Genomic DNA, 26,707 nt, shown 5'->3' with positions numbered 1-26,707 from the left:
GCTGTTCTTTCCTGGTATTTTCTAATTGTTCGTACAGGGCATAATTTTAAATCTTCTGCATTACCCGTCTTAGGGATGGCAGGAATTGAGAAACCTTCGAACTTCGGATCCCAGACTGCTGGGTTCTGAGTCTCAGCCACAAAAGAAGGCACGAACTTGAAGGATACTTCTTTCCACCCCTTCGAATGAGAAACGTCGTATGACAGACCATGGATCTCTCCCACTCTCTTAGCGGACGCCAAGGCCAGCAAGAAGACGGCCTTGAGGGTGAGATCTCTGTCCACGATATCCTTCAAGGGTTCAAAGGGGGGACAACACAGCATCTTCAGGACCTTGGCTAAGTCCCACTGGGGCACCCTACTCGCCTGTGGGGGGCAGGACTGCTCGAAACTCTTGACAAGCATCGCTATATGTCTCGAGGCCCCCAGGTCGATGCCCTTCAGGAGGAAGACTTGGCCTAAGGCGGCCCGAACTCCTTTTATGGCTGGGATTGACATTCCCACCTTGTCTCTAAGAAATACCAGAAAATCTGCTATGTCTGGGACAGAGGCCTTAAGAGGTTTAATGTGCCTCTCAGAGCACCACTTCGAGAAGGAGGCCCACTTAGCCTGGTAGACCGCGGCTGACGACTTTCTCAGGTATAGAGACATTCTCTTAGCCGTGGAAGAAGAATATCCTTCTTTCTTCAGGAGCCGCTCGATAGTCTCCAGGCGTGAAAACGTAGGGAGAGTGGGTTGTCGTGGAGCCTGAGAAAATGAGGCTGATGTAGAAGGTCTGACCTGTCGGGCAGAGGCCACGGCGGTTGACTCGATAGGTCTTTTAGGTCCGCGTACCACTCTCTCTCCGGCCACCAGGGCGCTACCAAAGTCATCTTTAGGTTTCGGGCTGTCCTTACTCTGTTGAGCACTTGCCTTATCAACGTGAAAGGGGGAAAAGCGTACACATCCAGACCGTCCCACTTGTGCTGAAAGGCGTCTTCTAAGGCTGCTTTCGGGTCTGGCACAGGAGAGCAATAGACTGGGAGTTGGGCGTTGAGTTTTGTTGCAAAGAGGTCCATCACCGGGGAACCCCAACGTTGGATGATGAGCTTGGCTACTTCTGGAAGAAGGGACCATTCTGTCCCTACTATCTGGCCCATTCTGCTGAGGCCGTCGGCCAGAACGTTTTTCTTCCCGGGAATGAACCTTGCTAACAGCACCACTTGATTTTCTTCTGCCCAATCTAGAATTTCTATGGTGAGATCGCACAACTCCTTCGATTTCAAGCCTCCCTGTTTCTTTATGTATGCCACTACCGTGGCGTTGTCGCACATCAACGCCACGGTGTTTCCCTTTAGTAGACTCGCTAAGTGTAGGCAAGCCTTCTGGACTGCCTTCAACTCCAGGACATTGATGTGGAGTTCTTTCTCCCCGTCCAACCAGGTCCCTCGTGCTGTTTCGTCGAGGAGATGGGCTCCCCATCCTTGGTTGGAGGTGTCTTTGAACAGTAGTAACTCGGGTGGATCGGTCCCGAAGGGCATCCCCTTGAGTGAGTTCGACCGGCAATGCCACCATTCCAGGGAGGGTCTCGTGTTTGGTAGGACTGGGATTAGCACCTGTTGCGAATCCAGTTGGCACCAGAGGTTCTTCAGGTTCCATTGTATGGATCTGAGCCTTCCCCTCCCTTGGGGAACTAGTTTCTCCAATGAGACCAGGTGCCCTATCAGCTTCTGCCAGTGTTTCGCTCTCCTGGGGCGCTCTGACAGGAACGGCTGAATGATGTGCATGAGTTTTCTTATCCTGTCCTCCGAAGGGAATGCTTTTCCCAGAATGGTGTCTAATGTCATTCCCAAGTAGTTCATTCTGGTGGATGGGGATAGATTTGACTTCTTCGGGTTGATTACGATGCCCAGATCCTTGCAAAACTGGAGGAGTCTTCTCCCTTGTTCCTCCAAGAGGACCTTTGAGGCGGAAAGAAGCAACCAGTCGTCCAGGTATCTGATGAGGCGAATGCCTCGTTCGTAAGCCCACACTGAGACAGTCGTGAAGACTCTCGTGAACACCTTGGGCGCTGTTGACAGACCGAAGCAAAGGGTCCTGAATTGCAGGAGCTGGGGACCCCATTTCACCCGGAGGAACTTTCGACTCGAGGGGTGGACCAGAATTTGGAAGTATGCGTCCTTGAGGTCTATGGTCATCATATAATCTTTCTCCCTCAAGGACAGCAGGACTGACTTCGGAGTGTCCATTTTGAAGTCCGTCTTCTTGATGAACTTGTTGAGAGCCGACAGATCTATAACCGGTCTCCACCCCCCGGTCGCTTTCTCTACCAGGAACAGGCGACTGTAGAAACCTGGCCCTGGGAGAAGAACTTCTTCCATGGCGCCCTTCTCTAACATGGAGGATACCTCCTCTTGAAGGGCGGTCCTCTTTAACGGGTCTTTGGGAGCTAGCCATTCCATCCGGCTGGCCGGGATAAGAGGGGGTGGTTCTGTTAAGAATGGAAGTCTGTAGCCCTCCTTTAGTACGGACACTATCCAAGGCTCTGCTCCCTGAGCCTTCCATGCTTGCCAATGAAGTCTGAGGCATCCCCCAACCCGAGGCTTGGGCGGGGATAGGGGGCCTCCCACTCTATCTTCTTCTGGAGGAGCGGCCTGATCTGCCTCTCCTAGAGGCGGAGTAACCCGACCTGAAGGAGCTTGAGGGCGCTGGAGCTCCCCTGCGGGGGGGCTGAGGCGTTGCGGACCAGGAGGAAGAGGGAGCCTCTCTCCTCGTAGTGCTGGGAGAGGCTTGGGACGTCGCGGCACTATCCGAGACGGACCTCTTGTAGGGCGGTCTCCTAGAAGGCGTAGGTCTGGGGATGCTAGCCTCCTTCTTCTTCGAGACCTTCTCCATGATGGCCTCTAGTTCCTTCAGGGGAAACAAGGACTCTCCCCACAAGGGTAAGCTCCGAATGGCCCGCGCTTCTCTGTCTGGTACCTTCCGAGACACCTTCGTCAGTACGGTGTCTCTCTTACGGAGTACCCAGTTAGCCGTCAGAGCGAGCGACTGATAAGTTAAAAACTTAAGGGTTTTACCCCCGGAGGTAATAAGGTCTCTCAGGAGGCCTTGCTGGTCAGGATCCGCGGGGTCGAACGAGGCTTGTACCCCTACCAAAGTGGAAGCCCACCAGTCCAGCCAAGAGGAGACGTTCACCAAATCCCTCGACATTTCCTCCATCATGGAGGCTTCTGCTGGCGAGAAACAGACCGGGGCCGAAGAGGCTCTATCGTCTGAGACGCCCTGACTCAGGATGTCGATGGACGACTCCACCTTACAGGGGCCTGGGCGACGTCCCGCTGGCACATAGACCTTGCCTTGGGTTCTAAGGCCCTGGAGTAATTTCGAGGAACTCTGGGTTTTGGGGGCTTCGGCATTACTAGCCACCACCTTGTCCACATACTCCTGCCCTAGGACTAGATCTCGGGCTAGAGGAAGCGCTAGAGACGTCTTAGGTTGGGTAGGAGTCTGCATGATTCTCAATAGGCTTGACCTCCAGTAATCCTCGTCCGTAGCCGTAGGTTCCTCGATTTTGTGGTGCCTTCTGATAAGGGCGACCACCCTCCTGTAGGCGGATTCCTCCGTTGGTGAACCCTCCCTTCCGTCAGCCGAGGTCTCGGCTTGGGGCCGGGGAGCTGGGTTACCGGGCACGCCGACTGGACGTCTAGCTCTTGGTGCCAGGGGCGCCGTCCTACTGAGGTACTGGATCTCATCCGCGGGTACGTCCGCACCAGGGGCCTGGGTTAACGCAGGCATCGCTGGTTCAGCGGGGACTCTCGTCCGCCCTAGGGCTCTGGGTGCCGAGGACGCGGTTCCCGTGGGCTGACCCGACAGCGGGAATCGTTCCTTCCGACCCGAAGGCCGCACCAGCTGGGCTGGTTCGGCCAGGCCCCCTGACGAGAAGCGCATTTCCCCCCGCTGGGCGGGGTGAACCGGAGGCTTCGAGGATTTATGCCTTCTTGTAAGGTCCTTCCTGCGAGCAAGGTCGCAAGGGTCAAGGTTGTGTTTAGAGGACGGCATCCTTGGGGAACGCTCTCTGGACCGGCGGTCCGGGGAACAAAGCACCTTTGAGTCCCGGGGTACATAGACCCAGGCGCCATCAGGAGACCTACTCCTCCTATACTTACGCCCTGGGGAGCGGGAGCGCTTGCTGCTAGACCGGGAGAGCGACCTCGAACGGGAACGCTCGCTCCTGGACCGCTCCCTCCGACGACGGAGTTTTACCCTGACTTCTTCCTCTGACGAGGAATAAACGTCCGATGAACCCGACGACACTGTGCTTATCGCATGTCGGCCGGTAGCGGGGACTGCGGGGGACTTCTTCGGGCGTTGAACGCCAGAGGTCGAGGGCTGGAGGAAATCTTCGGGGACTTCCGTGAGGGGGGCCGGGAACGACTCAAAACGTTCCATGCCAGGGAGCCAGGGGTCCAGGGCCACATCCATCCTTAAGGGTGACCTACCCGGCGTCTTCGGGAGCCTCCAACCGAAGGCATCGTTACCCGAAGGTCGTAATTTCTTCTAGTTGTCTTCGCCTAACGAAGATCCAGAAGCACAGGCCCACGAGGGCGGCGAAGATACCGACACCGCGTTACTGCCCCACAAGGGGTCATCGGAGGAAGCGTGCCCCCTGAGCACAAGGGCCGACTCTCCGGACGCACTACTGGGTTCTTCACTAGCCCTAGAAGGGCCCGCAATCGGCACTGCACTTTCACTAGGCTCCTGGGAAGGGACGCCTTGATCATTTTCTACACCAGACTTACCTCGTCCCCTACTCTGTGTAGGGGACGGCGAAACAGAGGCCCCGTCGGACCGCTCACTGGGTGATGGTAGCGGCGAAGTAACACTAGCTTTCTTGGGGGAACGTTTCGCCGATTTCCTCTTTTTGGTACCGTACCGTACCCACTGGATATCGCTCCAGTCTACACACTCGGGGCACGTATCTGCTGACGAACAAACCCTTCCCCTACAGGAAAGGGAGTGAGGATCCACTTCAGGCTTGGAGAGGAACGCTCCACACGATTTACCGGCTCTAGGCCCCGGACAACGGCGGATTTGCTCCATAATGCACACAACGCAAGACACAAGCACGAAGGGAATCAATGAAAACACTGGGTAAGCACACGGGTGGAAGGTGAACGCACAGGAACACCCGGGAAAAGTACACTGGAAAACACAAGTTACCACGCGGGGAACACGTGGGGCACTAGAACGCACACAAAGGATCGATAGAGAACGAGGGCGAGGTGTTCACACGTCGCGACCAGAGAACTTACTGATGAAGCTGACCCGGCCGGGCATCGACCTACGATAAGCCTACCCTCGGGGCACATTCCTTAATGCCGGGGGTAGGCCTCCTTAGAAAGCGGGGTGGGGGGTAATCTACACAAAACTCTGGTCGGTAGAGAGGAGGTTACCAGTAACTCCTAAGAAAGTAGTTCTCGGTAAGTATTCGTGTTGGAACAAACTTACTTTTAATTTTTACTTTTAGGGGTTTATTTCTCGCCCTTCATCAGACACCAAGAGTCTGTTCAGGCGGGGCCTTGATGTGTGAAAATAATTTCTTTCCAGTTAACGTTTTGCTCTGTATCTTTTCAGTTATTATATAGCATTTGTATTCAGGCTTAATAGTTTTCAGATCACTATCATAACACTTTCCAAAGAGATAAGTCTCCTGGTTTTTCTTGAAAGCTGCCACTATAGAATCTTTAATGATTCTTTATGACTGACAAAAGAATATTACAGTGAACCCTCGTTTATCGCGGTAGATAGGTTCCAGACGCGGCCGCGATAGGTGAAAATCCGCGAAGTAGTGACACCATATTTACCTATTTATTCAACATGTATATTCAGACTTTTAAAACCTTCCCTTGTACGTAGTACTGTTAACAAACTACCCTTTAATGTACAGAACACTTAATGCATGTACTACAGTACCCTAAACTAAAACAGGCACAAATATTAAAGGCAATTTTATATCATGCGTTTCCTAAACACGCTAAAAAGCACGATAAAAAATGGCAACCAATGTTTTGTTTACATTTATCTCTGATCATAATGAAGAAACAAACTGGAGGTAGAGCTTTGCTTATTACCCAGACATATTTCCCATACTTTTCCCTTAGAACTACATCACATCTTCCTACTTTAGATATATATATATATATATATATATATATATATACATATATATATATATATATATATATATATGTATATATATATATATATATATATATATATATATATATATATGTATATATATATATATATATATATATATATATATATATATATATATATATATATTTATATGTATACACATATACATACCTACATATATACATACATACATGCATACATATATATATATATATATATATATATATATATATATATATATATATATATATATATATATATATTACTGTATATATATGGGTTATGGAAAAAATACGCGAAGTGGTGAATCCGCGATGGTCGAACCGCGAAGTAGCGAGGGTTCACTGTATAGTGTAGTTAAGTTACCTTATAGCCTGAAGATTTCCATTAGAAATATTAAACTCTAGACTCTGAAATACTGAAATCTTTCTATCCGGAGATAGCTACCCGAGGATAGCGTTATGTTCGGCTAGCAGTAAATAACTTTCTCGATTAGTAAGGCCAGGTAATAACAGACGATGTTATAGTATAGTGTCTCGATAGGATCCTAGTAGGGAAATAAGGAAATGAAAATAAACGACATAAGTAATGAACAATTAAAATAAAATATTAACATTAAAACAGAATAGAGGAAAATTTCCCTGTTTTAGAAAAATGAGAAGAAAACTTCGAAATCAACGGAGAAAGTTTACTCGGTTTCGCATTTATGAAAAGCACGATACTTAAATGGGAGAAGCTACAAAATCTCTAACAAATAGTAGAAAAGTTGGTTCTATTAATGAGGGTACTAATACTCTGGTGTATATATAGCCCTAACCACTGATAGTCATAATGTGGCCAGTTGGAGGAAATTTGACGTTTTTGGGGAAATTTTGAGTTCAAGAGGGTAAAAAGGGAAAAATAATACTTAAATCAATTGGGAAATTTTATTCGAAGGTTTCATATTTATGAAAAGCAGGATATATGTAAAATGAAATTGGGAAAAGACACAAAATCTATAACAAATAGCAAAAGATTGTTTCTGTTAATGAGGGCACGAATTCTGAACAGATGGTAGTGGGAGTAGATCGACAGTTTAACTGTTATGTTGTTGCAGATTAACTATTATCCCTCCCGGCAAACAAAGGATTAACGACGCTTTTAATCCGACCCAAAGAATTCCTATTAGTCAATAAATAAGCTTGAAAACAACAGAATCAGTTTTCATGTTAGATAATTTTACTATTTATTTGGAATTTTCTCCACAAATAATTAAAATTATGTTATCGGCATGTATTCAACACATTATGTACGTCTGTTTTTCATAACTTTATATATATTTTCTAAAATATCCATCCTTGCTCATTATCAAATATTATTTTTCTTCCTTCACACTAACGAAAAAAAATTTTATTTTCATTAGTAAAATAAATTTTTGAATATACTTACCCGATGATCATGTAGCTGTCAACTCCGTTGCCCGACAGAAATCTACGGACGGGATACGCCAGCGATCGCTATACAAGAGGGGGGTGTACTCACCAGCGCCATCTGTGGTCAGGTACTCCAGTACTTCTTGTCAACACCACCTCAATTTTTCCCTCGGTCCACTGGTTCTCTATGGGGAGGAAGGGTGGGTCAATTAAATCATGATCATCGGGTAAGTATATTCAAAAATTTATTTTACTAATGAAAATAACATTTTTCAATATTAATCTTACCCGATGATCATGTAGCTGATTCACACCCAGGGAGGTGGGTGAAAACCAGTATACATGTTAATCAAGAAGCTAAGTATCCCGTATTTCATTTTTATCAGTTATTCAGAATAACAAATAAAACGATAAGTACCTGGTAAGGAAGTCGACTTTAACCATTACTCTGCCTTTAATAAGTACGTCTTCCTTACTGAGCGCAGCGGTCCTCTTAGGAGGCTGAACGACTCTTAGGTGCTGAAGTATAAAGGGCTGCAACCCATACTAAAGGACCTCATCACAACCTCTAACCTAGGCGCTTCTCAAGAAAGAATTGACCACCCGCCAAATCAACTAGGATGCGGAAGGCTTCTTAGCCTACCGTACAACCCAAAACAACAATAAAAGCATTCAAGAGAAAGGTTAAAAAGGTTATGGGATTATGGGAATGTAGTGGCTGAGCCCTCACCTACTACTGCACTCGCTGCTACGAATGGTCCCAGGGTGTAGCAGTTCTCGTAAAGAGACTGGACATCTTTGAGATAGAATGATGCAAACACTGACTTGCTCCTCCAATAGGTTGCATCCATAACACTCTGCAGAGAACGGTTCTGTTTGAAGGCCACTGAAGTAGCCACAGCTCTCACTTCATGTGTCCTTACCTTCAGCAAAGCAAGGTCTTCTTCCTTCATATGAGAATGAGCTTCTCTAATCAGAAGCCTTATGTAGTAAGAAACTGCGTTCTTAGACATAGGCAGTGAAGGTTTCTTAAAAGCACACCATAAGGCCTCCGATTGTCCTCGCAAGGGTTTTGACCTTTTAAGATAGTACTTAAGAGCTCTGACAGGGCAAAGTACTCTCTCCCGTTCGTTACCCACCATGTTGGAAAGGCTAGGTATTTCGAACGATTTAGGCCAAGGACGTGAAGGAAGCTCGTTTTTAGCCAAAAAACCGAGCTGTAAGGAACATGTAGCCGTTTCAGATGTGAAACCTATGTTCCTGCTGAAGGCGTGAATCTCACTTACTCTTTTGGCTGTTGCAAGGCAGACGAGGAAAAGAGTTTTTAGAGTGAGGTCCTTGAAAGAGGCTGACTGGAGAGGTTCAAATCTTGATGACATAAGGAACCTTAGGACTACGTCTAGATTCCAGCCTGGAGTGGACAACCGACGTTCTTTAGAGGTCTCAAAAGACCTAAGGATGTCCTGCAGATCTTTGTTGGTGGAAAGATCCAAGCCTCTGTGGCGGAAAACCGCTGCCAACATACTTCTGTACCCCTTGATCGTAGGAGCTGATAGAGATCTAACATTCCTAAGATGCAACAGGAAGTCAGCAACTTGGGTTACAGTGGTACTGGTAGAGGAAACTGCATTGGCTCTGCACCAGCTTCGGAAGACTTCCCACTTAGATTGATAGACTCTGCGAGTGGATATCCTCCTTGCTCTGGCAATCGCTCTGGCTGCCTCCTTCGAAAAGCCTCTAGCTCTTGAGAGTCTTTCGATAGTCTGAAGGCAGTCAGACGAAGAGCGTGGAGGCTTGGGTGTACCTTCTTTACGTGAGGTTGACGCAGAAGGTCCACTCTTAGAGGGAGAGTCCTGGGAACGTCGACCAGCCATTGCAGTACCTCTGTGAACCATTCTCTTGCAGGCCAAAGGGGAGCAACCAACGTCAGCCGTGTCCCTTCGTGAGAGACGAACTTCTGAAGAACCCTGTTGATGATCTTGAACGGCGGGAATGCATACAGGTCGAGGTGGGACCAGTCCAGCAGAAAGGCATCCACGTGAACTGCTGCCGGGTCTGGAATCGGGGAACAGTACAATGGGAGCCTCTTGGTCATCGAGGTAGCGAACAGATCTATAGTTGGCTGACCCCACAGGGTCCAAAGTCTGTTGCACACGTTCTTGTGAAGGGTCCACTCTGTGGGGATGACTTGACCCTTCCGGCTGAGGCGATCTGCCGTAACATTCATATCGCCCTGAATGAACCTCGTTACTAGCGTGAGCTTTCGACTTTTTGACCAAATGAGGAGGTCCCTTGCGATCTCGAACAGCTTCCTCGAATGAGTCCCTCCCTGCTTGGAGATGTACGCCAAGGCTGTGGTGTTGTCGGAGTTCACCTCCACCACCTTGTTTAGCAGGAGGGACTTGAAGTTCATTAAGGCCAGATGAACTGACAACAACTCCTTGCAATTGATGTGAAGCGTTTCCTGTTCCTTGTTCCATGTCCCCGAGCATTCCTGTCCGTCCAATGTCGCGCCCCAGCCCGAGTCTGATGCGTCCGAGTAGAGATGAAGGTCGGGGGTCTGAACAGCTAACGAGAGACCCTCCTTGAGAAGAATGCTGTTCTTCCACCACGTTAGAGTAGCCCTCATCTCTTTGGAAACAGGAATAGAGACCGTCTCGAGCGTCATATCCTTGTTCCAGTGAGCTGCCAGATGGTACTGAAGGGGGCGGAGGTGGAGTCTCCCTAACTCGATGAACAGGGCTAGCGATGAAAGAGTCCCTGTTAGACTCATCCACTGCCTCACCGAGCATCGGTTCCTCCTCAGCATGCTCAGGATGCACTCCAGGGCTTGGTTGATTCTTGGGGCCGACGGAAAAGCCCGAAAAGCTCGACTCTGAATCTCCATCCCCAGGTAAACGATGGTTTGGGAAGGAACGAGCTGGGACTTCTCTAAATTGACCAAGAGGCCCAGCTCCTTGGTCAAATCCAAAGTCCATCTGAGACTCTCCAGACAGCGACGACTTGTGGGAGCTCTTAAAAGCCAGTCGTCTAAATAAAGGGAGGCTCTGATGTCTGCCAAGTGAAGGAATTTCGCAATATTCCTCATCAGTCGCGTAAACACAAGAGGTGCCGTGGTCAGGCCAAAGCACAGGGCTTGGAACTGGTACACAACCTCTCCAAAGACGAATCTCAGAAAAGGTTGGGAGTCTGGATGGATGGGAACGTGAAAGTAGGCGTCTTTCAGATCTAACGAGACCATCCAGTCCTCCTGCCTGACCGCTGCTAGGACCGACTTCGTCGTCTCCATTGTGAACGTCTGCTTGGTGACATAAGCATTGAGCGCACTGACGTCCAGCACCGGTCTCCAACCTCCTGTCTTCTTGGCCACCAGGAAGAGACGGTTGTAAAAGCCCGGGGATTGATGGTCCCGGACTATCACCACTGCCTCCTTCTGTAACAGGAGCGACACCTCTTGATGTAACGCTAGCCTCTTGTCCTTCTCCTTGTAGTTGGGAGAGAGGTTGATGGGAGATGTGGTCAGAGGGGGATTGCGGCAGAACGGAATTCTGTAACCCTCCCTTAGCCACTTGACAGACTGAGCGTCTGCACCTCTGCTCTCCCAGGCTTGCCAGAAGGTCTTGAGTCTAGCTCCTACAGCTGTCTGGAGAGGAGGAAGGAAGTCAAAGCTTGCTTTTCGTGGACTTGGCACCTTTCTTGGACTTGCCCCGGCGACTGTCTCCACGGGTACTTCCTCTACTGGGGGCTCTGCCACGAAAGGGCGGAATGAATCTGGTAGCAGGTGTATCAGCCACAGGGGTGCGGTAAGATCTCGGCACGGAAGGTAAGGTTTTAGCCTTACGTGCTGAAGAGGCCATGAGGTCATGCGTATCTTTCTGGATAAGAGCCGCAGCCATCTCCTTGATTAACTCCTCCGGAAACAGGAACTTGGAGAGAGGAGCAAACAGCAACTGTGACCTCTGGCAAGGGGTGATACCAGTCGATAAGAAGGAGCATAGAAGTTCCCTTTTCTTGAGGACTCCTGAGACAAAAACAGACGCAAGTTCGCCAGAACCATCGCGAATTGCTTTGTCCATACAGGACATGATCAGCATGGCCGAGTCTTTGTCAGAAGGGGCAGTCTTCCTGCTTAAGGCCCCCAGGCACCAATCGAGGAAGTTAAAAATTTCGAAGGCGCGAAAGACTCCCTTCATCAAGTGGTCCAGATCAGAAAAAGTCCAGCAGACCTTCGAGCGTCTCATAGCCGACCTGCGGGGAGAGTCAATCAAACTTGAGAAGTCGGCCTGGGCAGAGGCAGGAACCCCCAAGCCAGGTTCCTCTCCCGTGGCATACCAGACGCCCGACTTAGAAGCCAGCTTAGGAGGAGGAAACACAAAAGAGGTCCTTCCCAGTTGCTGCTTGGACTGCAACCAATCCCCTAAAATCCTCAAAGCTCTCCTTGATGATCTGGCGAGGACAAGCTTGGTGTAGGCAGACGTAATAGGCTGCATGCCTAGAGAAAACTCGGATGGAGGAGAACGAGGGGTTGCAGATACGAAGTGTTCAGGGTATAACTCTCTGAACAAAGCCAGGACCTTACGAAAGTCTAAGGAAGGCGGCGAAGACTTGTGTCCCTCCACATCAGAAGTAGGATCATCCAGGTGAGCAGCTTCATCCTCAGAAACCTCATCGCCTGAGAGTTGAGTAGCAAGAGGTAACGGTAGAGCGGTATGCTGAATGGCTGAATCCTGCAGTACGGGTGCATGCGCACTTGCGGATCCATCATCATGCCTCTGCTGAAGAGACTGAGGGCTGGCAATGACAAAGTCATGAGGCTGGGGTGAGGGAGGTTCTGCGGTGGTCTGAGGAGCAAGCGTGGTCAGAAGCGAATGCTGTAAGGCATGAGGCTCATGCTGCATGGTATGCGGCTCATGCTGTATGGGAAGAGGCTCATGCTGCGAAGAATGCGGCTGCTGAATGGTAAGAGGCTCGTGCTGCATGCGTTGAGGAGGCTGCCTCATAGCATGAGGCTCCTGCCTCAAGGGTTGCGCCTGCCTCAAGGGTTGAGGAGGTTGCTGCGCAGAGTGAGGCTCCTGCCTCAAGGGTTGAGGAGGTTGCCGCATAGCATGAGGCTGCTGCCTCATGGGTAGAGGAGGTTGCCGCATAGTATGAGGCTCCTGCCTCATGGGTAGAGGAGGTTGCCGCATAGCATGAGGCTCCTGCCTCAAGGGTTGAGGAGGTTGCCGCATAGCAAGAGGTTCCTGCCTCAAGGGTAGAGGAGGTTGCTGCATAGCGCTGGAACCTGGCAACTCCCAATGCGGCAGCTCACGCATGGAAGCAGGAGGAGCCTCAAGAACATACGTCTGGCAGGGAGGACTGCGCAGAGGTGGAGGAGCGCTCGCAGGAGGAGGTGTGCTAACCTTCTCTGCCTGATACTCCTGCATCAAAGCCGCAAGCTGAGACTGCATAGTCTGCAGCATAGACAACTTGGGGTCCACAGAAGTTGGAGCAGAGGCCTGTTGAGGCACCGCTTTACCTCTCTTAGGAGGTGTGCAGTCATCAGATGACTGTGGCGAGTCCGAACTGGCCCAGTGGCTACACCTGGGCCGTTGGACTAGCTCGGACGGGACCTTACGTTTGAGAGGTCGAGAGACCTGGGTCCACCGTTTCCTCCTGGAAACTTCTTCCGCAGACGAGGAATTTAAGGGCTCAATCGTCTGGGAGTGGAAGTGACGATCTCTATCAGATACGCCCGCAACCACTGAGGATACAACTGTGCGCCGATCAAGGCCTGCCGAACCCTTTTGCCCTTCGACTTTGCTTCTCCCCTGGGCTTGGGAGCTTGCAAGAGGTCCCGGACTGGGAGGACGACTGGCACGCACAGAAGTATCCTCATGCGCAACACTGACACTGACACTAGGCACAGCACTGGCACTAACACTTCCCACTGCACTTTTCACTTTAAGTTCCTTGACATCTGCCAAGAGAAGATTGTGGTCACTAACTAAAGACTCCACCTTATCACCAAGAGCCTGAATGGCACGCAACATATCCGTCATATCAGGCTGAGCACTCGTAGCAGGTTCGGGGGTCACCACCACAGGGGAAGGAAAAGGTTGAGGGTCATGGGGGGAGGAATAAACCAAAGAGCGAGAAGAACTCCTCCTAACTCTCTCCCTCTCTAACCTAGTCGTATACTTGAGGAATTCATTAAAATCGAATTCCGAAAGCCCAGCACATTCCCCACATCGATCTTCCAACTGACAGGATTTTCCCCTACAGTCGGAACAAACGGTGTGAGGATCAACAGAGGCCTTCGGAAGACGCCTATTACAAGTCCTAACACTACATCGCCTAATTTTAGGAGCTTGAGAGTGGTCGGACATCTTGAATTTAGAGAACAGTCAAGGGGGAATTCCAAAGTAAAGCAAAGATCGTTAACCAATAAATCAATTTAATTCCAAAAGCTATCTAAGCTAAGGGAAAAGCTTCCTGTACAGCGAAGGCTAAATTTTAGAGCAAATACTTCACCAAAACCGTGAACAAAGACTCCAAAATCAACAGCGTATCCATGTAGGTCTTGCCGGCGGCACGACAGAGGAAAAATTGAGGTGGTGTTGACAAGAAGTACTGGAGTACCTGACCACAGATGGCGCTGGTGAGTACACCCCCCTCTTGTATAGCGATCGCTGGCGTATCCCGTCCGTAGATTTCTGTCGGGCAACGGAGTTGACAGCTACATGATCATCGGGTAAGATTAATATTGAAAAAATTGGTTTTCAAAGAAATAGGAAGTTTTTCTTTTAATAAATTCGTAACCTTTTATTCACAAATATTTGTTTTGTATCTAGATTTCTATTATGCTATAGGCCTACTGTATTCCTATTGTTGAATGTACCCCAAAGTTCAGGAGATAGCCATGAACCAATTTTGAAAGACCAAAACAGGGATATTTAGTCTCGCCCATCTTGCAACACTGTCACTATGCCTTTTCATTCAGACTTGCTAATGGTTAAGGGAAATATTGTTTGCACAAAGATTACTCATCTTAAAATCGAATCAAAATACTAATACCCCTATCACTGTATCAGTCACAAATGTTGACAAATGAACTGTGGGCTTAAATGACTGCACAGATATTGAAAAAAAAAAAAATAAATCTCATTCCTAGGTTTGCTCACAATGTGGAATAAAGAAAGAATGAAAGCAAATTAAAAACAATAAGAATGAAAATTTGGCAGCATGATGCATCTGGAAGCAGGCATGGTGGTTGGGTGATAAATTTTGTCAATTTTCAAGTTTTTGCCTTTTTTAATTATTATTATTATTATTATTATTATTATTATTATTACTTGCTAAGCTACAGACCTAGTTGGAAAAGCAGGATATGCTATAAGCCCAGGGGCTCCAACAGGGAAAGGGACCCAGTGAGGATAGGAAACAAGGATAAATAGAATATTTTAAGAACAGTAACAACATTAAAATAAATACTGTACTGTATTTCCTATATAAACTATAAAAACTTTAACAAAACAAGATGATGAGAACTCTAACCCAAGACAGTAGAAGACCATGGTACAGAGGGTAAGGCACTACCCAAGACTAGAGAACAATAGTTTGATTTTCTTGGTCACAGGTAAAATAAAACTTCCAGAACACTGTGTAGTTTTGAGCAGATTGAGGGGTAAAAATGGGTAATTTTCACTTTTTTTTACTTTTCTCGACTGAAATACATATCTGGTTGCCAGACATAGAAACAATTTTTGCATCACATTGAGTTGGTATAGAATTTGAGCCCCATACATAGTATAATCAGAATCATGAATAATATTGTATCTAACCCATTTCAGAATTATGCGATAGAGGGGTAAAAATGGGTAATTTTCACTTTTTTTATTTTTCTCGACTGAAATACATATCTGGTTGCCAGACATAGAAACAATTTTTGCATCACATTGAGTTGGTATAGAATTTGAGCCCCATACATAGTATAATCAGAATCATGAATAATATTGTATCCAACCCATTTCAGAATTCTGCGATAGAGGGGTAAAAATGGGTAATTTTCACTTTTTTTACTTTTCTCGACTGAAATACATATCTGGTTGCCAGACATAGAAACAATTATCGCGACGCATTGAGTTGGTATAGAATTTGAACCCCATACATAGTATAATCAGAATCATAAATAATATTGTATATACCCCATTTCATAGTTCTTCAGATTGAGGGGAAAAAACGGGTAATTTTCACTTGTTCTGTAACCGAAATACAAACCACGCTATTTACATAGGGTAATTACTTCGGCTAGCTGAATGACGAGCCATTAGAATTTTAACGAGGGTTTACTACCCCACCGCTAGTTAGCAGGGGGTAGGGAAGGGTAGCTTGCATACCCCCCCCCCACACACACACACACACACTAGTGAGTACTTCACTTTGATTTTGGCTCGGGTGAAGATCACACGTGTCTGCTCTCACCCTCTCTTGACTGCCATTAATCTGTTTTGCTTTCTCTTTTTCTACAGAGTGTGTATGAAGTTGGCCTCTATTAATTAATAATGCCTACGTGTCCTGGATTACCTAGCCGCCCTTGTGGGACCTTTATGTCGGCGGTCAACACTGATCCTCACACCTTGTGTCCTCATTGTAGGGGCCAACGGTGTGATAGTGGTAATGTATGCGGTGAGTGTAGGGAGTGGTCTAGCTCCCAGTGGGAGAGGTTTGCCCGGCGCCGGAAGAAAAAGTCCAAAAGGGATATTTCTCCTTCAAAGGCTTCTTTGAAAAGAGAAAATTCCAAGGCTTCTTCTTCCGTAGCCCATTCCTCCTCCGAAGCTCCCACTCGATCGGTCTCTTCCGAGAGGCCGGCGAGTGGTAGCGTAGACCATAGTTCTGTTGACCGATCCCGGGGTGCGGGAGAGGTAGTTGCCTCCCATAGCGAGGTAGGTGCCCCTCCTCCCCAGGAGGAGGATATTGGTTTCTCTGTGAATAACAATGATTTGTTACAGCTTTGGGCTTCCTTGGGGCTTCAGGGTTCGCCCTCCAGGGAAGCCCTGTTTGAAATGATCAAACTGGGAGCAGCTTTTAAGCAATCGCCGACGATAGCAGACATCTGTCTATCATCGACGTTGTTGTAACGGAGGCCTCCAGTGTGTCTGATCAAACTCCTGCTCCTGTTGTTGCTGAGGTAGCTGAAGGCTTAGCTTCCCCCTCTGAACATCCTTCGAAGGGGGAACTTAGTCCTACGGTTTCTCCTGCTAGTGATTCTCCCCCTCGGGGGAGTTCACTTACAGAGACTCCTCTGCGGAGGCCTTACGATGGTTAGCTTGCTGATCTCACGACCCCTAGAGGGCGTATAAGGCAGGAAGGCTCGTCCACCTCTTCGCCGTAGAGGCCTTCCTTCTCCTCACAAGGGAGTTAGGAGGCGCCTCTTCGGCTCGTCATCCCCGCAGTCCTCTGCGGAGGAGACTCACCGAGAACAGAAGAGTGTCTGAGTCTGCTAACGTCGGAACTGGGGACCTTCTGGTGAAATCTCTCAGCCACTGCGTCCCATGTTGGCCCACAAGCTCAAGACTTGGTAGGCCAGAAACTCAATGGTCCGCGTGCCTGAGAGTAAGAATGTCTCCAGTGCCTTCCTGGTGCTTTCCTTGGACAGATCCTCAGACCGCACCAGGATGCCCAGAGACCCCAGCCAGATGTCAAGCCACGAAGTTAGTTGCCTGTATGGCACACTTCACCACCTTCTCCTGGCATAGGATCTCAGTAGCAGAATAGGACATGTGCCGGTTGGAGAGTCTCTCTAGAGGGACTCCCACAGTGAGTTCTTCCACGGAGTGATGAACCGGACGATCCAAACAAGTCTACTCTAGGATCTTGAAATACCTCCTCTGATGGACTCGAGGAGGAGGGAGGACCTTGTTACCGGGGCTGGATCTGTTGGAGGAGGCAAGCTCAGAGAGCTAGCCCTCTACCTTGTCTCTGGCACTCTTCATCCTTTGTGACCAGGGCAAAGCTGCACTGGCCCTAGAGGGTTTCTGGGTGCCATAGACTCGATCCAAGACCGTGTCCTTACCCTCACGAGGAGGAATCTCTGGGTCTGGAAACCCGTTGAGGTTCCTCATGTGGGTCAGAACTTGCCAGAATGCATGTTCTGACTCTTGGTGCTCTCCTCCTGAAGGACTAACAGCAAAGTCTCCCGTCCCCAGTGGCTCTTCCTGGGGGGACTCGTGGACATTCTCCGAAGGTCTAGCTGGCTCCTGTCTGATCCTTGCCGAAGACTTAGGAACAGTCTTCGAGTCCTTCAGTTCCCTCCTGGGAGGGATACTGTACAGGACTTTAGTAACGATGGATGTAGGCTCTTCTCCACCCCTGTGCGAGAAGACTTCTCGGGAAGAGGTGGAGTTTCCCCCATTGATGCGATGGGGGAACGGACCGGTTCGTCCGACTCCCCTGAGGATGGGAAATCCTCATCCGCAGGGGAGGAAGAGAAAGTCTGGGGGGGGGGAAGGAGCCTTGCGCAAGGATTTGTGAGGAAACAGTTTAGCCCTAGGAGAAGTCACCACGGAGGGGACTCCTCTCTTCCTCTTCAGGGGAGAGAAAGCCGCCACTGATTTGTGACCTAGATCAGTGAACACAGGCTTCATAGCCTGCTTAAGAGCTCTGACTATGGTCCCAAACCAGGGCTGCTGGCTGACAGTCGCTCTGTCAGACACTCCCTCTGGAGGGAAGGGGATCGTTCAATCCCTTGGAGGAGTCGACAAACGAGGGTTCGCCTGAAACGAAGCTGAAACGAAAGAGTCCTTAGACCTGTCTGGAAACCTCCCCTCCTCCGGCGAGCGCGCTGTTCTGCGCTTGCGGGGAGGGGAACGAGACGATGACCTGTCCGCCTGAAGCTCCGTAAAATCTCGTGCTGTGATCGCGCTGGCGATTGGGGCGCAAATTGCGCTGGTGGTCGCGCGATGAGCCCTGGCCTGGGTCGCGCGCGGAAGGATCGTGCGCAGCAGGAATTTCGCGTGCGTGCGAGGTTGACGGAGCACTGGGCGAGGGCGCGATTGCGCAGCCTCGTGGTAGTGCGAGGGTGAGTTTGCGTGTTGGGGTGCAGGTGAGCGCTGCGCAGGTTGAGCAGGCATCGTCCCCTGAAGAGATCGTGGACGCGCATGGCGCGCATCAGGGTGAGGGCACACAGGTGTGCGCTGCTACGATGGGTGCGCAGGGCGCGCAACAGTTTTCGGGCACACAGGTGTGCGCTGTTGAGTTGAGCGCGCATCGCGGGCAACTTTAAACGCGCGTACAGGATTGCGCAGTCTGGATGGAGAGTCCAGGGGTACCTGTGAGCGCCCGTGCGCTAACTTAGGAACCTCCTGGACTGCGCGCTGGATTGTAGAAGCGCGCTGGCGCGTTGGTGAGCGTTCGTGCGCTGTATCAGGAACAACTGCGCGAGGGCGCGCATCGCGCTTAACTCCAGAAGAGCGCTGAGGGTCTAGAGGTACCTGTGAGCACCTGTGCACTAACCTAGGGGCCTCTTGGACTGCGCGTTATGAAACAGGAACCAGTGAGCGCGTGTGCGCAGGTGAGTGCTGGCGCGCTATATCAGGAACTGCTGGTAGGCGCGAGAACAGGAACAGGTGAGCACTGTGGCGCTAAGTCGGGAACAGCAGCAGCGTGATGGTGCACAGGGTAAACCTGGCGCTTAAGGGATTGAGGCGCAGTTTTGCGCTCAATTCCCTTGTGACCCAAAGGGACCGGTGCCTGCGCAATGACAGGTTTCGAAGGCGCGTAATGTGCATCAGCATCCTTGAAGGGTGATGGCAGGTCAGCAGGTCCGGAGGGAGACAGGTCACAGGATCCCGAAGGACGACCTTCCTCCAAAGGGGATCGCGAACGATCTCTGTTGAGGTCTACGGTGGTAGCTGGCAGGAACGGTGAACGGTGAGCCTCCTCCGCAGAGGACTGCGGGGATGACGAGCCGAAGAGGCGCCTCCTAACTCCCTTGTGAGGAGAAGGAAGGCCTCTACGGCGAAGGGGAGGACGAACCTTCCGCCTTATACGCCCTCTAGGGGTCGTGGGATCAGCAAGCTGACCATCGTAAGGCCTCCGCAGAGGAGTCTTTGTAAGTGAACTCCCCCGAGGGGGAGAATCACTAGCAGGAGAGACCGTAGGACTAAGTTCCCCCTTCGAAGGATGTTCAGAGGGGGAAGCTAAGCCTTCAGCTACCTCAGCAACAACAGGAGCAGGAGTTTGATCAGACACACCGGAGGCCTCCGTTACAACAACGTCGACGATAGACAGAGGATCTATGTCTGCTATCGTCGGCGATTGCTTAACAGCTGCTCCCAGTTTGATCATGTCAAACAGGGCTTCCCTGGAGGGCGAACCCTGAAGCCCCGAGGGAGCCCAAAGCTGTAACAAATCATTGTTATTCACAGAGAAATCAATATCCTCCTCCTGGGGAGGAGGGGCAGCTGCCTCGCTATGGGAGGCAACTACCTCTCCCGCACCCCGGGATCGGTCAAAAGAACTACGGTCTACGCTACCACCCGCCGGCCTCTCGGAAGAGACCGATCGAGTGGGAGCTTCGGAGGAGGAATGGGCTACGGAAGAGGAAGCCTTGGAATTTTCTCTTTTCAAAGAAGCCTTTGAAGAAGAAATATCCCTTTTGAACTTTTTCTTCCGGCGCCGGGCAAACCTCTCCCACTGGGAGCTAGACCACTCCCTACACTCACCGCATACATTACCACTATCACACCGTTGGCCCCTACAATGAGGACACAAGGTGTGAGGATCAGTGTTGACCGCCGACATAAAGGTCCCACAAGGGCGGCTAGGTAATCCAGGACACGTAGGCATTATTAATTAATAGAGGCCAACTTCATACACACTCTGTAGAAAAAGAGAAAGCAAAACAGATTAATGGCAGTCAAGAGAGGGTGAGAGCAGACACGTCTGATCTTCACCCGAGCCAAAAGCAAAGTGAAGTACTCACTAGTGTGTGTGTGTGGGGGGGGGGGTATGCAAGCTACCCTTCCCTACCCCCTGCTAACTAGCGGTGGGGTAGTAAACCCTCGTTAAAATTCTAATGGCTCGTCATTCAGCTAGCCGAAGTAATTACCCTATGTAAATAGCGTGGTTTGTATTTCAGTTACGGAACATGTGAAAATTACCCGTTTTTACCCCTCAATCTGAAGAACTATGAAATGGGGTATATACAATATTATTTATGAATCTGATTATACTATGTATGGGGTTCAAATTCTATACCAACTCAATGTGTCGCAAAAATTATTTCTATGTCTGGCAACCAGATATATATTTCAGTCGAGAAAAGTCAAAAACGTGAAAATTACCCGTTTTTACCCCTCAATCTGCAGAATTCTGAAATGGGTTGGATACAATATTATTCATGATTCTGATTATACTATGTATGGGGCTCAAATTCTATACCAACTCAATGTGACGCAAAAATTGTTTCTATGTCTGGCAACCAGATATGTATTTCAGTTGAGAAAAGTTAAAAAAGTGAAAATTACCCATTTTTACCCCTCTATCGCAGAATTCTGAAATGGGTTAGATACAATATTATTCATGATTCTGATTATATCACGTATGGGGCTCAAATTCTATACCAATTTAATAGGACGCAAAAATTGTTTCTATGTCTGGCAACCAGATATGTATTTCAGTCGAGAAAAGTCAAAAAAGTGAAAATTACATATCTTTACCTCTCTATCGCAGAATTCTGAAATGGGTTATCTACAATATTATACAATATTTTACTTCAATATTCTCTATTCTTGGATAGTGCCATAGCCTCTGTACCATGGTCCTCCACGATCTTGGAGTAGAGTTCTCTTGATTGAAGGTACACTCGGGCACACTATCTTATTTCTCTTACTCCTGTTTTGTCTATATAGGCGATATAGGAAATATTTATCCTAATGTTACTCTTCTCAAAATATTCTATTTTTCCTTGCTCCCTATCCTCACTGGGCTATTTTCAATATTGGAGCCCCTAAGCTTTTAGCATCCTGCATTTCCAACTAGGGGTGTAGCTTAGCAAGTAATAATAATAATAATAATAATAATAATAATAATAATAATAAAAATGTGTAGGAATGAGAATTTTTTTGGTAAATGTGTAGGAGAGCTCCGCGGAAGATCTTGAAGAATTTAAACACCTACAATTCACTATTATATCATATAGAACGCTTATATAATAGTCAATATATGAGCAGCTTCTATTTAACGAAGATATTCGAGTGTATAGTTATGTTTCACTTGGACTTTTTCTAAGTGTTTGTTTTTGTTTACTGTGTGATGTCTTGGCTAAAATGAGCTGTTTCACCGCCTTACTGCGTATGGCAGACTAGTTCTCAATGCTATTCTAACCAATAACAGGTGTTTTCTTGACGTCACACTGTTTGAAAACCAATCATGGCGGTTTTTACAAATCTAGCCAATGCTGACACTTATTACTTCACTTATCCCTGCTATTTTTCCACCAGTTACCACAGTTTACGTGAAGTTCCGCGGAGGAATATTTTTGCACGTCTCGGATCTCCCTTCAAACTGAAAAGCTCATTTTGCCGTGAAGTATGGAGCAATTAGCAGGACCTTCATCCCGTTCCGACTGTGTCACTTGTGACAATTGCTTTATTTCTTATGGGGATTTTTGTGTACATTATTCAGGGAAAGTTGATTTGCTAATTGCATTTGCTCAACGTCATGGTTTGATTTTGGCAGAGAAAAAGTGCCCTAATTGTGAAAATGTGTGCCGTATAGATTACAACAAATTAGCATTCCGGTGTGATCGTAGTGTGGTTACTCGTGGGAAAAGGAAGAGGAGGTGCAATTTTTTCGTGTCTTGTTTCAAAGGTAAGTTAGATATTGAGACTAATTTGAAGTTTGTGTTCCTTTTTTTGCAAAAGGCGTTTTCATTTGAATTTGTTTCGTTTGAACTGAAACTCAATGTGGCCTTAAGGGGGGTCGCAGGGGGGGGCGGAGCCCCCACCGGTAGGCCTAGGTAGGGGTACAGGGCCCCATAGGCTAGGTTAGGTGGGTGTCTTAGGTTCGGTGGTGCCCTGAAAATTACTGTGGCCTTAAGGGGGGGGTCGCAGGGGGGCGGAGCCCCCCCCCCCGGTAGGCCTAGGTAGGGGTACATGGCCCCCAGGGTAGGGTAGGTAGTTGTATTAGATTCGGTAGTGCCCCGAAAAATCACTTTTCTCCTCCTCCCCCCACCCAAAAACCCCGCTTCCCACTGGGGTCCCCCATAATTGTAGTAGTAGGTTTATGTTTACATTTTCTGTGTAAGAGTTAGGTGGTTGTAGGAGGATTATCTCACAGTTTCAAGGTAACTGTAGCTCTAATTTACTGTTTTCTTTCGTTTTCTACTTTTAGAAACTTTTAAATCGAGCGCGGAGCTCTCCTACACATTTACCATTTTTTTTTTCAATGTCTGTGCAGTTATTCAAACCCACAGGTCGCATGTCAACATTTGTGACTGATACAGTGATAGGTCTATTATGATTATCAGTGATAGGAGCCTATCGATACAGGTCGGGGACATTATATATGAGTGGCCAGCTCCCCCAACCTGCATAAAAAAAGAATTTCACCCCCTCTAACCAAACCTACAATCCCATGCCCTTAAACATCTCTAGTCTTCGTCAACCGTCACTATAGATACAGGTGGCCTCTATCATACATCCACCCACACGTCTTCTACTGTAATAGTGATATATTCAATAGATAAGTGAACATTGAAACACTATACAAACATTCTTTATGTATTTTCGTGTACAAATACCTCCAGATAAACACATCCGAAAGCATCGTCTACTGCTACCTGGCCTTACTAGTCGATAAACATTTCTTATGTCCAGGTAGCTATCTTCGAAATTTCAGAGGGTACAATTTGTACCCCGATTAAATTGTAAAATGAAGGCCAGCTGACTTGAATGTAAACATAGAGATATGGGTGCGTTCTCAACAGTCTTTAAGTTTCTCTTTGCTTAACCTTCGATAATTTTAATATCATTGTTAATAATGATAGCAATATAAATTTTATTAACATCTTTATTTTTAATTAAAAATCTACCATGATTCGAATTATCCCAACTCTTTCTTCAATCTCGCCCCATCTTCTCTGTCACACCATACTGTCAATAGCGGCACTTTTGTTATTGTTGACGAAACGCAAACAAAACGTTTTACTTATGCGACGGTAAGATTTTTAAGGATAAAGCAAGTAAAATATTTGTAATAATATATTTACCAAAAAAGCTCTTAGTATCATTAGATATAAATTGCATGTGTAAATGCGTTCGTTTGTTCGCTACGATCGGCGATGAAACTTAAACAAAAGTTTTTTGTTTATTAAGAAATTATGATATAATTTCGCTCTATTTTCATTTATTTTGAATTACTAAGGGTAAAGTAAATAAAATAAAATTAATAATAGTACTGTTACATAACCAATACTTGGTAAGACATCTGTTGCTGCAAAGCTAACTTTTACACAGACGTAAAAATTAAATGCGTTCGTTAGTTTGTCATGATGGATGAAATGCAAACACAACAATGCGCTCGTTTTCATAGGGCGTGTTAAGCAAAATCGTCTTTATTTAATTCATTTTGCATTTTTATTAATACATCGAAAGCTAGCCTATACACTGATGGTTTTGTAATTCACCAGTCGTCTTATACAGCAGATATATTATAACCTAAATGAATTAGCATTTGCTAACACAAACACCGAATAGTCTGTCCGATTCTTTACATATTCTCCTCTTTCCTCATATACTTGAAAACATTAAGGGTACTCCAAAATCAAATCATTGTTCTCTAATCTTGGGTAGAACCATAGCCTAGGTACCATGGTCTTCCACGGTCTTGGGACAGAATTGTCTTGCTTGAAGGTACACTAAGGCACATTATTCCATCTGTTTCCTTAATTCCTTTCCTCACCGAGTTATTTTTTTCCTGTTGGAGCCCTTGGGCTTTTAGTATCCTGCTTTTTTAACTAGGGTTGTGGCTTAGCAAGTAATAACAGCAATAAAAAAAACCGATTAAGCTGAATTATACAATACTCTTGCAGTATTTTCGCATTAAACAGCAATTAGGTATTTTTGGTTTCATCAACTTACTCCAAAATAGGGTGTTATTTTTGTCTAATTATATCCAGCTTTATCTGTCACTCTCCACACAACTGGCCAATTGCTGATGTGCCACATCGACACCTTAATCTACAATGAACTGGACAATTGCTGCTGTGCCACATCGACACCTTAATCAACAAGGAACTGGACAATTGCTGCTGTGTCACATCGCCACCTGAATCAACAATGAACTGGACAATTGCTGATATGCCACATCGACACCTTAATCTACAATGAACTGGACAATTGCTGCTGTGTCACATCGCCACCTGAATCAACAATGAACTGGACAATTGCTGATATGCCACATCGACACATGAATCAACAAGGAACTGGACAATTGCTGCTGTGTCACATCGACACCTGAATCAACAAGGAACTGGACAATTGCTGATATGCCAAATCGACACCTTAATCTACAATGAACTGGACAATTGCTGATGTGCCACATCGACACCTGAATCAACAAGGAACTGGACAATTGTTGATGTGCCACATCGACACCTGAATCAACAAGGAACTGGACAATTGCTGCTGTGTCACATCGACACCTGAATCAACAAGGAACTGGACAATTGCTGCTGTGTCACATCGACACCTGAATCAACCAGGAACTGGACAATTGCTGGTATGCCACATCGACACCTGAATCAACAATGAACTGGACAATTGCTGATATGCCAAATCGACACCTTAATCTACAATGAACTGGACAATTGCTGATGTGCCACATCGACACCTGAATCAACAAGGAACTGGACAATTGTTGATGTGCCACATCGACACCTTAATCTACAATGAACTGGACAATTGCTGCTGTGTCACATCGACACCTGAATCAACAAGGAACTGGACAATTGCTGATATGCCACATCGACACCTTAATCTACAATGAACTGGAAAATTGCTGCTGTGTCACATCGACACCTGAATCAACAATGAACTGGCCAATTGCTGATATGCCACATCGACACCTGAATCAACAATGAACTGGACAATTGCTGATATGCCACATCGACACCTTAATCTACAATGAACTGGAAAATTGCTGATGTGCCACATCGACACCTTAATCTACAATGAACTGGACAATTGCTGATGTGCCACATCGACACCTTAATCTACAATGGACTATACAATTGCTGCTGTGTCACATCGACACCTGAATCAACAAGGAACTGGACAATTGCTGATATGCCACATCGACACCTGAATCAACAAGGAACTAGACAATTGCTGATATGCCACATCGACACCTAAATCTACAATGAACTGGACAATTGCTGATGTGCCACATCAACACCTTATTCTACAATGAACTGGTCAAATGCTGATATGCCACATCGACAACTTAATCAACACTGGACTGGCCAATTGCTGCTGTGTCACATCGACACCTGAATCAACAATGAACTGGCCAATTGCTGATGTGCCACATCGACACCTTAATCTACAATGAACTGGACAATTGCTGCTGTGCCACATCGACACCTTAATCAACACTGGACTGGCCAATTGCTGCTGTGTCACATCGACACCTGAATCAACAATGAACTGGCCAATTGCTGATGTGCCACATCGACAACTTAATCAACACTGGACTGGCCAATTGCTGCTGTGTCACATCGACACCTTAATCTACAATGAACTGGACAATTGCTGATGTGCCACATCGACACCTGAATCAACAAGGAACTGGACAATTGCTGCTGCGTCACATCGACACCTGAATCAACAAGGAACTGGACAATTGCTGATATACTACATCGACACCTGAATCAACAAGGAACTGGACAATTGCTGCTGTGTCACATCGACACCTGAATCAACAAGGAACTGGACAATTGCTGCTGTGTCACATCGACACCTGAATCAACAAGGAACTGGACAATTGCTGCTGTGTCACATCGACACCTGAATCAACAAGGAACTGGACAATTGCTGCTGTGTCACATCGACACCAGAATCAACCATGAACTGGACAATT

General features: G+C 47.3%; 1 protein-coding gene across 1 annotated transcript in view; it reads right to left on the bottom strand.

Annotated features, from left to right (window-relative positions):
• Positions 1-23,486, bottom strand: part of LOC137638306 (uncharacterized protein CG43867-like) — a 183,059-nt gene extending 159,573 nt beyond the window's left edge. The window contains 1 exon segment of the mRNA XM_068370367.1: positions 23,341-23,486. Within this exon segment, the coding sequence (XP_068226468.1) occupies positions 23,341-23,385 (45 nt within the window). The 5' untranslated portion in view covers positions 23,386-23,486.
• Between the last annotated feature and the right edge of the window lie 3,221 nt (positions 23,487-26,707).

The sequence above is a fragment of the Palaemon carinicauda genome, chromosome 3 (genome assembly GCF_036898095.1).
Source record: "Palaemon carinicauda isolate YSFRI2023 chromosome 3, ASM3689809v2, whole genome shotgun sequence".
Taxonomy (NCBI): domain Eukaryota; kingdom Metazoa; phylum Arthropoda; class Malacostraca; order Decapoda; family Palaemonidae; genus Palaemon; species Palaemon carinicauda.
The sequence above is the reverse complement of the archived record's forward strand: the minus strand, read 5'-3'. Positions and strand labels throughout refer to the sequence as shown.